The sequence below is a fragment of the Adiantum capillus-veneris genome, chromosome 7 (genome assembly GCF_014529385.1).
Source record: "Adiantum capillus-veneris isolate H3 chromosome 7, ASM1452938v2, whole genome shotgun sequence".
Classification (NCBI taxonomy): Eukaryota; Viridiplantae; Streptophyta; class Polypodiopsida; order Polypodiales; family Pteridaceae; genus Adiantum; species Adiantum capillus-veneris.
In genome coordinates this window covers 154,107,465-154,119,683 of record NC_140937.1, presented here as the reverse complement: position 1 = coordinate 154,119,683, position 12,219 = coordinate 154,107,465, and the positions used below count along the sequence as shown (strand labels likewise).

The 12,219-nt window shown below is 44.3% G+C and overlaps 2 protein-coding genes and 1 pseudogene across 2 annotated transcripts; 1 reads left to right on the top strand and 2 right to left on the bottom strand.

Annotated features, from left to right (window-relative positions):
* Window positions 1-4,362: 4,362 nt before the first annotated feature.
* On the top strand, window positions 4,363-6,762 carry LOC147454853 (uncharacterized). Its single transcript, XM_086517439.1, has 4 exons — window positions 4,363-4,483; window positions 4,547-4,614; window positions 4,695-5,577; window positions 5,654-6,762. The coding sequence occupies exons 1-4, from the start codon at window positions 4,363-4,365 to the stop codon at window positions 6,760-6,762; spliced, it is 2,181 nt and encodes a 726-aa protein (XP_086373565.1).
* A 2,324-nt stretch (window positions 6,763-9,086) lies between these two features.
* On the bottom strand, window positions 9,087-10,612 carry LOC147454852 (uncharacterized). The gene is made up of 7 exons (XM_086517438.1): window positions 10,567-10,612; window positions 10,307-10,486; window positions 10,080-10,217; window positions 9,882-9,975; window positions 9,709-9,807; window positions 9,572-9,595; window positions 9,087-9,110 (listed from the first exon to the last, which is right to left on the bottom strand). Exons 1-7 carry the CDS (start codon window positions 10,581-10,583, stop codon window positions 9,087-9,089), a joined length of 576 nt encoding a protein of 191 aa, XP_086373564.1. The 5' UTR covers window positions 10,584-10,612.
* A 296-nt stretch (window positions 10,613-10,908) lies between these two features.
* On the bottom strand, window positions 10,909-11,853 carry LOC147454851 (uncharacterized; annotated as a pseudogene).
* Window positions 11,854-12,219: the final 366 nt, after the last annotated feature.

The window sequence follows — 12,219 nt, the reverse complement described above, 5'->3', positions numbered from 1 at the left end:
TCACCTATCACCATGTGCATATTGTCCCTTTCATCACCCATTGTCGGCCTTAGGTAAAAGCGCCTTGCCTATCGGACGCTTAGGCACACACCCATGATGAGGAATTCTAAAGTTGCAGGAAGAATACAAAGAGACCTCAAACATATATCCAACGAGCCTTGAACTCAAGGTATGATACCCCAAAAGGGAATTGGGATAATAAACTGCCACAATCTAACACAAGACTGAGAGACTCAAGCCTCCAAAGGGAGCTAGGGGAATCAATCTACCATACTTAAACTAGAGACTTGATACTAAAGAGGATACTACGGTAACCAATCTTTCATGTTTGAATGATCTCCAAAGATGAGATACTCGAGAGATAAATCTAGACTTAATATCCTAGTAGGGAGCCAAAACGACTTTTTCAGAAGTCATTAATTAATTAGTTTTGGGGGGGAGGGAAGAAAAGGAAAAGGCAAGGGTGGGGGAAAAAAAAGCTAAAGGAGAAGAGGGGGGGGGGGGGGGGGGGGATCCTTTTTTTTATGGCTCAAAGGGAACTCAAGGACAAGCGCATATAGCCTAGTGGTTTAGGTTGAGTTTCATAGTATGTACGTGATGAGTTTAAATGCTACTCATTAACATTGGTTTTAAATGGTGACGTGCATGGACATGCTAATTGGAGATGCTAAAGGATCTTGGGGAGATTCTATGTAATGAAAAAAAAAAGTAGTAGACCCAGTAGTAGTAGTAGTAGTAGTAGTAGTAGGCCGTGCAAACGTTGTTTTTAGGTTGAATTAAAGCGAATCTATTGAGATGCTATCTTTTGTCTTGAGAAAAAAGAAGGAACAAGACACGTGGAGGTGTGTCAAATTTTTGAGAGAAGAGGAGAGAGAAGGGAGAGGTGTAAAGGTAGGAGGAGAGAGAAAGAGAGATTTTCTCTGCCGAACAGGATAGGTGGAAGCAGATTAATTCTCTCTCTCTCTCACGATGATGTGCAGGGTGGAAGTCGGGTCCAGGTGCGATAGTGGTGGCAGGCAGGGGTTCGCGATTCTATGGCTCATTATGCACACGAAGGGTGATGAAGGATACATAGGGAAGTGTCACGATCAACGCAGGGAGGACAAGTTCGCAAGAGCTACGATTGAGGCATCTCTCTCTCTCTCTCTCTCTCTCTCTCTCTCTCTCTCTCTCTCTCTCTCTCTCTCTCTCTCTCTCTCTCTCTCTGCTTCACCCATCAACAAGGAATGGGTGAATTTACGCGTCAGTGCATGTGCTTCAAGTCGAGTCCGAAGAGAGAGTGAATCGGTTTAGCCATGGTGGGTAAAGGAGTGAAGGATGCAGAAGTGGCTGAGGTGGACATCGTGTACAAAGACGGAGGGGAACATGGAGCGATTCAAGAGCCCTCCATCGAGACTGCGACAGAGCAGCGCAAGCATGATCACCGAGTAGCTTCGTCTGCCTCGCCCTTTGAGTGCTCCATAGGATTCGAGGGGAGGGAGGAGGGAAAGGGCAAATGGCCCTGACTGGGCGACTCGAATGTCTCTTGCAGGGCGAGGGGGGCTGTGTATATACAAGGAGAGAGAAACAAGGAGCTTCATGGCGATGGAGCATGGTGCCAAGCTCCGTGCAGAGCCAATCATGGCGAGCGTGGAGGTGATGATGGCGACAGATCATTACGAGAGACTTTTCTTGAGAATTGTCAGATTCCGGAATCTGAAGGCATAATTAATTAATGGGTAGAGAATCGACCCATTACAGTAAATAGGCCGGGAAAAGTCATCTACATTACTTGGGTGATAGAAAGGTTATTCCCATCTCCTCTTCTCTTTTTTTTTTCGCCAAACTCACAATCGTGAGTGGTAGAGTTGTATTATTATAGGAAAGAATGTACATTAAGCCTCAAGCACAGTAAGATACAAAGGGTACAAGCGCATGCCTTTTCTAAGCCACCAATACTACAGAGCCTATTCAATTTGTGAGGGGAGCTATTCCCATGTCCTCTTCTTAATTATTCACACACTAGCCTCCTTTTCAAAAGGAGTATGATCTGCCAGCTATGAACAGGGAAGGTGGAGAGTGAGGAGCATTCGGCATACAGATATGAAGCTGTTATGGGAATGTTAAAAAGGCTCGAATGAGGCTTTGTTTTTATAGGCCAAGTGAGGTCATGACACACTCACACACACGTATATGTATCGTTGGTAAGAGAGAGCGAGATACGCCGAAGGTGAGTCGTGCGAGCTAGTATGCATAGTAAAAGCCACTATATTGAGAGTTATTTGGCAGTGCAAAAATGCGCTAATGTTTCAAAGGAAGTGTGATCCCTTGGACACAAATGTTATTCTAGAAATGTGCTGGTGGAAAAAATATCGTAGTAAGAACTGCAAGTTAAATAAAGGGAAAATTACCAAAATACCCCTCTAATTTGTGGAAATTCCCAATATACCCCTCAAATATACCGGAGATTACTTTGCCACGATCTACGGCTCTCCTTCATCCCAGGACGGTCATCCCAGGACTAACCAAAATTACCAAAATTCCCAATTCCCAATATACCGGAGATTACTTTGCCACGATCTACGGCTCTCCTTCATCCCACCGTAGATCCCACCCCCTCAATGCCCATGTTAGATAGTCCCCAGGGTAGCCAACCCAACACATCGGCGATGCTGCCAAATAGGTGGGACTTTTAAACAGAAAAAAAAGGTAAACAACCTTCAACTCCCATGTGCGTGACCCCTCATGCCCGTACCTCAGTCGTCTGCTGCCTCTTGCCTCACATCAGCTATCGCACAGCGTCGTGAGTGCTTCGTCCACACAACTTCACCTCCCCTCTCCTCAAGACTATATAACACATAGCATTTAAAGAGGGGGGGTAAGGGGATCAATGGCAAGGAACTGGAATGGGGCTTATCGAGGGGATCTGGACCGTGCATACCTGTAAAAACTAAACCTGGACAGTGGGGGGGGCTGGGCAGGCTGTCCAAATTCAAGCGGGATAAGGCTGAGGGAAGTGCCATGTCATCGGGGTGGAAATTTGAATTTGGGACGCTTTTCAGGGGGGTTGGCAGGCGGAGAGGCCACACTGTTGGGGTTTGGGCAGAGAGGCCACGCATTATCTCTGAGAGGCAGGAGGGTAGAGGGAAGAAGCCACAACAGGTATGGAGAGCAGACAAATGCTGGACCTCAATGTACCTTGGGAGGCAAAACAAGTTATGCAGTCCATTAACTTAAACGTAAACTGGAAGGCAAAGGGAGATCGAGGGATGCCGGGCAGGATGGAGGCACGATTGGATGCTTTCAAGGATGGGGAGAAACAAAAGCAATATCGTATATTTGATTTGAATGAGGAGTTGGAGGAAGGCAACTCGTCATCAACAAGCTCAAGTAGTGCTTCCATGGAATCAGGATCCCATTCTAGTGGTGGTGACCAAGTAAAGGAGTTTACCGAATTCCCTTCAACCTTCCTTGCAGATTCAATCCATAGGAGGAAACCCATGACCCGGAGTTGCATGCTTCTCACCATTTCTTTAGCTTTTCTCGGGAGAGCTATGACCTTATGCTATTAGATCTTCAAGGGATTAGTAAGCCAACATTGGGTATGCTGCACAATGTCGGCATGCATGATGTAAAACGGTGGAACAAGATGAAGGACAATCTTGTGATCCGAGGATCCCCTCTGCATGGATCAGTTAGGATCTTATTGAAGGGTCTCCCTCCCAGAGCCATTGCACCAAAGGAGGAGTGGACAACCATTACAGAACAATATCATGTCGACCAGCAAGGGGCTCATTTGAGCATGTTGGAAACTATGAATCAGATGAAACTGCATGGTGCACAGATATCAAAAGGCATGGCATACCTACTTCATTCATTAAAGATGCGGTTAGAAATTGTCAGGTATGTAAGAAGGATCCTATCCTCCAATCTGAATCGCTTATGTTTCAGAAGGTTGGAGGGAAGGGCAATGCCGGTGAGAAAACTCCAAGTGAAAAAATTATTACAGATAGATTTCATGTGTGTGATGTGCTGGAGAGTATTATGATAAACCATAAAGTCAGGCTTGTTAAGATAAGATCAGCCAAGGTAGGCGAAGGAAAGGTAGAGGACTACTATGTCTGTCATCGTGGTGGTTCAAGAAGGCATCATGGAGAAAACAAGCGTAGAGAGAGGAAAACGAAGAAGTGCGGTTGTCCTTTCAAGGCACAGGTTCAATTCAGTGAGGGAGTTCATGAGGTCACGATTTTGCTTCGTGCTACGCATGAGGGCCATGTTCCTGGCTCTCGGGCTGACTTATATCATCTACCTGTTCATCCAAGTGTGCTTCAATGTTGCATGGAGGATTATTTTGATGTTGGAACATGTCGCCATGTTGCCAAAATGTCAGTTTCAAAAGAAAACTTCCACAAGCAACGAGCATCCTTGTTAGATCGCACAACTTTTCGATTCTTCATGATCTCAAAGGAGGTCCAACAGTTGGCATATAGCCTACGGCATGAAGGTAGCAAGATAATTTTCTTTTCTTGTCACCCCTTTAATTATTTAACCATTTTGTTTTCTCTAGGTCGTGCATCTGGGAATGATTGGTCTGCAATGTACATGGAGGCTCTAAAGTTACAAGCCGCAGGGAAGGTACTTTGGAGTGCCCTATCTTCATTTTTATGTTTTCCTTTTTCTTATGTCCTTATTTAGTTGCTTATTGCTTTTGAAAGGTCGCATATGTGCAACCATACAACCCAAATGCTTTGCAAGACGTCAACAAGACGTTTGTCGTCATCATTCAAGATGATTGGATGCTTCAGATGTGTATTCTATTCTCACAACATAATGCATGGGCCGGGGACAGCACATTCAAGACAAACGTTTATGGGTTGCCATTGTATGCAGCTGTTTTGTCAAATCAAAATGGTACAGGGATTCCTTTGTGGTTGATGATGTGCACAAGTGACCCTGGGACATGTCAGGAGAGCGTTGCCCTTGAATTGACCATCCGGATGATATTTTGGAGAATGGGCAGCATACGACCGAATGCAATTGTGATAGACAAATGTCCCCAAGAATTGAATGCCATCTTGAGTGCCGTCAAAGATGATCCTGCTTGTTGGGCTGAACACAGTGAAGGACAACGAGTCCAAGTAGCATGTCATGTCCTGGTTTGTTGGTTTCATGTCAAAAAGGCTTGGGTGGAGAACCTTTTGCCGCAAGTGCCAAGACACATGCAAGAACATGTTTATTCTTCAATGTGTAACTTGATGCACTCCAGCTCCGAGGACGACTTTGAAGCTCGCTTTCAGCGCCTCTTGCTGGACTACTCCAATCATGAAAATATTCAGCGTTATGTCTCCAATGGATGGTGCTCGAAGTCATGCGTATGGCGTGAACGCTGGCCGAAGTTTGGACGTCTTTTTCCCCATGGCAATGTGGACACAACGAATTTGGTGGAAAGACTATGGCAATATGTCAAGTATACTCTCTTGGATGCGAGGATAAATAGGCCAGCTTTGGATCTACTACATGCACTTGTTGGCAATGCGAGGAGTGGAAGCTGGATGGGAGGAACTCTCTTGGAGTTCTTCAAGCAAAAGCAAGAGCTAGGTGAGCTATTGTCCCACTCCTTGGACTTTCTCTTCAATCTACCTCTTAGTAAAGTTCATGGCATGTTCATTGACAGCGGATTCTGGACGATTTGCTGTGTATGGTTCAAGCAAGAGTGCAACAAAGGCACTAGCTGCTGGGGAGAAGCTATGTCAACGATACAAGACTAATCCTGAAACTCTTCAGGTGGTGAACGAATCTACATTACTCTTCAAGATTCAAAGCATGACATCAGACTCTTGGTACCATGTGAGCATGCAATCCTCGTACTATGATTGCCCAGACTGGTCCTCCCAATGCAAGCATCTATATGGGCTTCGGTTAATACTTCAAAGCTATTTTCCAATGCTTCATGCAATTTTACCTATTGTGGATAGCGTGCATGCAATGGCTGACCTTGGAACCAGCGATGGAATGCAACAATGTGCCCAAGTCTTTGAAACAGGGAGTGGATGTGATGACAAAGCACTGGATACTGATATGAATGGCATTGGACCATACTTGCAACAGGTTGACATGGAGATAGTCAATTGTATCGACAAATCTAGGGAGTTCTTGCGACAATTGGCTGATGTATTACCACAGTGGACATTGCAGCAAAAGGAGGTTGCTCTGAAGAAATTAAAGATCTCTATGGAGAACTTGGAGAATCTCCATGAGCCGGAGGAGATCAGCTTGCCAAGAAAGGGTAGCATCAAACAAATCCAGGCAAATGTCACACAAACACGGCTTGGGCATGGCAGGCTATCGTGTATCATTGATGGCATAGGTGAGGCAGTTGAAGGTTGTCCAGAACCAGCAAAAAAAACCAGAAACACAGGTTCCTTGAAACGTAAGCACCAACGAGGGCGAAATCGAGTGCGTTTTGAGAAATGGCGTCGTGTTAATTGCCGGCATTGTTGTAGCAAAACCCTTCTTGTTGATGGCTCAAATATAGTATGTTGCCATACATGCCATGCTTTGCTCCCTCTATCTCAGAAGCACATGTCTGCAAATTCAACTTCCCAGATCATGAACCACCTTGTACAGTTATGGGATGGTGAGAACCCGGCCAATGGTTCTATCATAGCATGTGACCACGAGGTATCGCATATTGATTGTGAACGACATCTCACTGTGAAGCTTGATGATGGGCGGATATATGAGAAGATCTATGCCTCGCGGACACGAATTACTTTTATATGACTTGCGTGCGGTTTAGGGTCATCCTCATATGTCATGCCTCATTGGAACTTTGCAAGCTATGTATGTTTTGTGAACATGACTTGGACAATTGCAATATATTTGTTTTTGGAACAATTAGATTGATATGATGTGGTCCCCAAGAAGCTAGACTAGTTTGTAGATATCCTGAAGTTCATTTGGGTTGTCTTAATCTGGTTGTTTGTTCTTTATCCCTCGTAAGTGGTCGCAACAATGAAGTGTTGTCTCTTTGATATCACCAGCAAAATGAAACCATAATGCATCAACACAAGGTCTTGCATCTCTATATAGGGCTATAGGTTGATCCCAAAAGGGTCATGCTTCAACTGATCTTGATGGCGATTTTGCTAGGTTTAGGATGCGTGCACATCAGCCATGTACATATGCTTTTACCAATTCTGGGATTCTGATTTTTGCTCTCGCTCTTGCTAGGTCTTGCATCTTCCAGATCAGCCTTAGAAGAAGGTCCTTATAGTTTCCATCCATACACAATGGGACCTTGCCATAATCTCGGACATGACCATAAACTGATTGCCAAAAGCTCACACACCCAGCATGACTTCACCATAAACACACACACATTCAACATGACACTAAAAACAAACCTCGCCATAATGCCGTAAACGTAGGGTCGGCACAAACACCACCAATCGGACCTCGCCATAATCTCGGACATGACCATAAATGATTGGCAAAAAGCTCACACACACCCAGTATGACACTAAAAACAAACCTCGCCATAATGCCATAAATGTAGGGTCGGCACAAACACCATTCGAACCTCGCCATACTCTGGGACATGACACACACAAAAACAAATCTCGCCATAATGCCATAAATGTAGAGTCAGCACAAACCATAACATCAAATTGATCGAGCCGGTTTAGGGTTACATGATCAGTTATAGGAGACTCGAAATGGACTGCAACGGCACAAACACCAATCGGACCTCGCCATAATGCCATAAACCTAGAGTCGCTCGGCACAAACACCAATCGAACCTCGCCATAATGCCATAAACCTAGAGTCACCATAACATCAAATTGATCGAGCCATTTGTATTACATGATCACTAATATACACATAAACATTGGCTTATCAAAGAGTACATATAATAACTAAACCCGGACGAAGCCTAAACCTGCATACAGAAATAAACATGGCCGTTGAACATACATCCGATCACTAAACCCAGACGAAACCATAAACCTGCATACAGAAATAAACATGGCCCAACAACCACATCCGATCACTAAACCCGGACGAAGCCATAAACCTGCATACAGAAATAAACATGGCCCAACAACCATACACCATCGAAACTCGCCATAATGCCATAAACCTAGAGTCAGCACAAACCATAACATCAAATTGATCGAGCCATTTGTGTTACATGACAGTTATAGGAGACTCGAAATGGACTGCAACCTTATTAAACAAAAGACTAAACCTTGATTGTAGGAACTCGCGATAAGTCATATATACATGAGTACTAGATAAAAAGGATAAATTGTGGTCAGAATGCATCAGTATAACAAAAGGTTGTTGGACCACTAATATACACATAAACATTGGCTTATCAAAGAGTACATATAATAACTAAACCCGGACGAAGCCATAAACCTGCATACAGAAATAAACATGGCCGTTGACCATACATCCGATCACTAAACCCGAACGAAGCCATAAACCTGCATACAGAAATAAAAATGGCCCAACAACCATACATCCGATCACTAAACCCGGACGAAGCCATAACCCTGCATACAGAAATAAACATGGCCGTTGATCACATCCGATCACTAAACCCGGACCTCGCCATAAACCTGCATACAGAAAGAAAATGAGCCCAGAACTGAGCACCTAAAACATACATGGCTCTCAGACATAGCCATAAACCAACCCAAAACCGAGCACCTATTATAGATCCAGATATAAACGTGAAACATTGCACCAAAAGCTCGTCACAAAGGACAATGCACCACAAACTAGGAACACGTTACAAAACCTCGCCATAAACAAAAGAGTCGCCATAGACATACATAATCGGGGAGTCGCCTTAGACAGAATCGGACCTTGCCATAAATTTTACTCAACAGGAAATAAAAATCAAACATCACCATAAATAATAATTTAGCTGGACTAGATGCATGTCCAGAAATGGATGAGGAATCGGGGTTCGATCGAGCTCAAGCATAAAACTCTGATACAGCCCGCTTACACCATAAACACTGGCCACACCTAAACCCAGACGTGGAAATAAACCTGCAAACATAAACAAACATGGCCACTAGCTCCACATGGAACTAAACCCGGACGTAGCCAAAAACCTGCAAACATAAATAAACCCAACCGTAACAAACCTGCTTGTATACATAAACATGGCCACTTCCCACATACATCAAACATAGTCCTGAACCTGCACATAGACAAAATATGGATCTCGGATGTGGCTAGCCGCCATAAACAAGCCCACATAAACATAATCAGTAGCCAATGATTTGCTTTCTTTGAACGAATATTGTAGCATAAAACTCGCCATACATACTTTATCGACACAAACCCTGGACATTACATGTAGGCTGATACAAAACCATTGTGCATAGACTGACACAAAACCTCGCCCTAAACCCGATCATACATAAAGTGTCATGGGTTGTTGTACAAAACGGCCATAGACCTGGCTCCCTCTAGCGCAAAATGCAACACATATGGTGACCAGCCATAATCTCATTCCCCCCCCCACTATATCTAAGCACCAACTATGGAGGCTTTGCCTCAATGCCAACACATCATCGTGTATGAACCATGTCTTCTTCACCTGCACAACATCGACAAACACAAGAGGATTGAAGGAAATTAGAAAGGAGATTAATATCCAGATGCATATGGTAGAAAGATAGCACTCGACACACACTCTAAGCATACCCAGCTTTTGCTCTTCTCTTGCAAGCAAGACTGAATTATGTAGCGAATGGCAGCCATGACATAAAACCCACAGTCAGTCGCATTTGGTTGAATTGGACCCTGCACCATCAAACCATTAACATGACTAACATGCCCTAAATTTTCCAAGCATGAGAGAGCACAAGGAGACATACTTTCAACACTTTTAACTCAAATTTGGTGGCAGGTTCAAGCAATGCATGTTGGACATCATGAGCTTTTACTCCTTGGGCCATCGCCTCCATAGCACTGCATATTCATAACAAGCAAGATAAAAAACCATTGATAGCCATATCAACTTGTTTCATATACCGACCTCCCCAAGCTATGATGAACAAAGTCAACCCATGTACCTGTGCAAAACAGGTACAATATCCATCATGGTCGTCCACCCAAGTGGGTCATAGTAGAGAATGTGGTTCTTTCTCCTACGTAGCCCAGCAATCTTTGCATGTGTGGCAAGATACATAACACAACATGTCCAATGCTCCCTATTGCAAAGAGAGACAACATCAGCATGTCAATGAGAAGCCACAATGTAGCATATCTAGCAGCCCTTTGTTCTCTCCTTACAAACCACCTGTAAATGATTGGAAAAAATGTAAGCACGCATTCACCAAAGTCCCTCTCCCCGAAGAAGTTATGTAAGACCCGCATGGAATCTTGCTTGCCCAAAGTCGCATCCACAACAGAATACCACATAGAGTCCACAAGCATCACTTGCATGAGGACATCTGAGCCTAGTGTGTACTCCATCCACCTGTAAAAGTGAGTATGTTAAGCACATGTTTGCTCACCATAATGCATACCACTCAATAACAAAAACATGGCGGTGATTACATTGCAAATAGATTCATCGTGCGCGTGGATGCTTTATTTGATAAGATGAAGCGTAGAGCCTGATCATCAATGTCCACTCGTAGGCCAAAGCGAAGAGAGTTGAGCGACATAGGCACATGTGAAGAGAATCTACATCCAACATGCCACAATCATGAACATAGTGAGTATCAAACAATTAGAAAACTGTGAACATAGGGATGGTTGACAAAAGCCACCTGTAGAAGGCCCGATTACTACGTGTCGGAGTGGCAGGGCTGATTTCATGGCCTATTTTTTCAACTGTCAGCTGGTTATTACCGACATAAAATAGGAGAGCCGACAAAGATGCATCATCAGGAGAGCCTATTTCAATAGCTTTCTCTTGTGTCTTCCCTCTTTGAATCGGAAGCTTTTTCTTTGTTGGAGTTGCAAGCAATGTAGGCCAGAAATGAATGCACATTTATTAGAACACATCAACATGCTGGATTTTTTTTCACCGCTCTCAACACCTAAACAAAATTACTTATGCACAAAAAAGCAAAAGTTACAAATCCTAGACACATACATCCTCATCGAGCTTAAGATTGCTTAATGTCTCTGCAAGTCCTGGGCCCTCTTCTCTCTTGTCTTCATAATTCTCATTGTCGTCCTCTCCTTCGGGAGCATACTGGAAAGGGTCCTCATTGTCAGTGTCCTCCAAGGCTGCCTCAAGCCAAGGAGGAATATCATGCATCCTCTTCTGTGAATGTCCATAGCATGGTAGTTAGAGAATTAGTAGAAATGAATGAACTAATCAAACATGGTGTGCAAACATACTATGAAAATTGATGACAAAAGAAAATCAAATTAGACAAATCGGAAACTTACATGTGTGTTGTAACCTTCATCAATGCGCTATTGAATTTTTGCCAGCCGGAGAGCCTTGACTGCCATGTAGTCTCGCATCTTCCCAGCCACAAATTCCTCAATAAAAGCGGCCTCTAACATGTGCTTGTACTGATTTTCGAGGTCCTTCCATACTTGGTGAGCCCGTATGCGCGTGATGCGCTGATACCTTTTACAATTCTGCCTAAACTTCCTATCCTTGTCGCCAAATCTCTTTAAAGCTGCTTTATGCCAAGCTTTCACTTCCGGATTAGGCATGAGGTTTGCTCTTCTCTCAGCTTCTTTGTGGAGGGGGCGACCTCCAGGGCGCTTTTCAATCTCTACAGTGATTCCATGGAAAGTCTTGAGGTGAGACATCATCCGTAGTCTTTTGAAGATGAAGGCCGATCGCTTTGGGCAATCAGCACTTGCGCGGCATTGGCGTGCTAGCCGTCCATCAGGGAGCTCAATCTCTAAATAGACTTTTGGTTCTTGGATGCTGGCTGCCTCTTCTTGCTTTGGAAGATCCTCAAATACCTCCTGTGCTTCTCCCTTTGCTACATCCTCTGTCTCAACTCCACATTCCCTTGAGCCCACCAACTTCTTTCGCGGACGGATGTTTAGGCTCGAGGGTGTGCCCATCTCATGCAAGGTGTGCTTCCGTGGACTTCTCCTTGGTTGAGAAGTAGCCCCTTCTACATCGGCCTTTCCTCTTGTGAAGCGAGAGCAACCACCCCTTTGCCATGTTCTCTTCCCCTTTCTAGCAGGTGAACGAGCCATCCCCTAGCCACAACCTCAAGCCAAATTAGC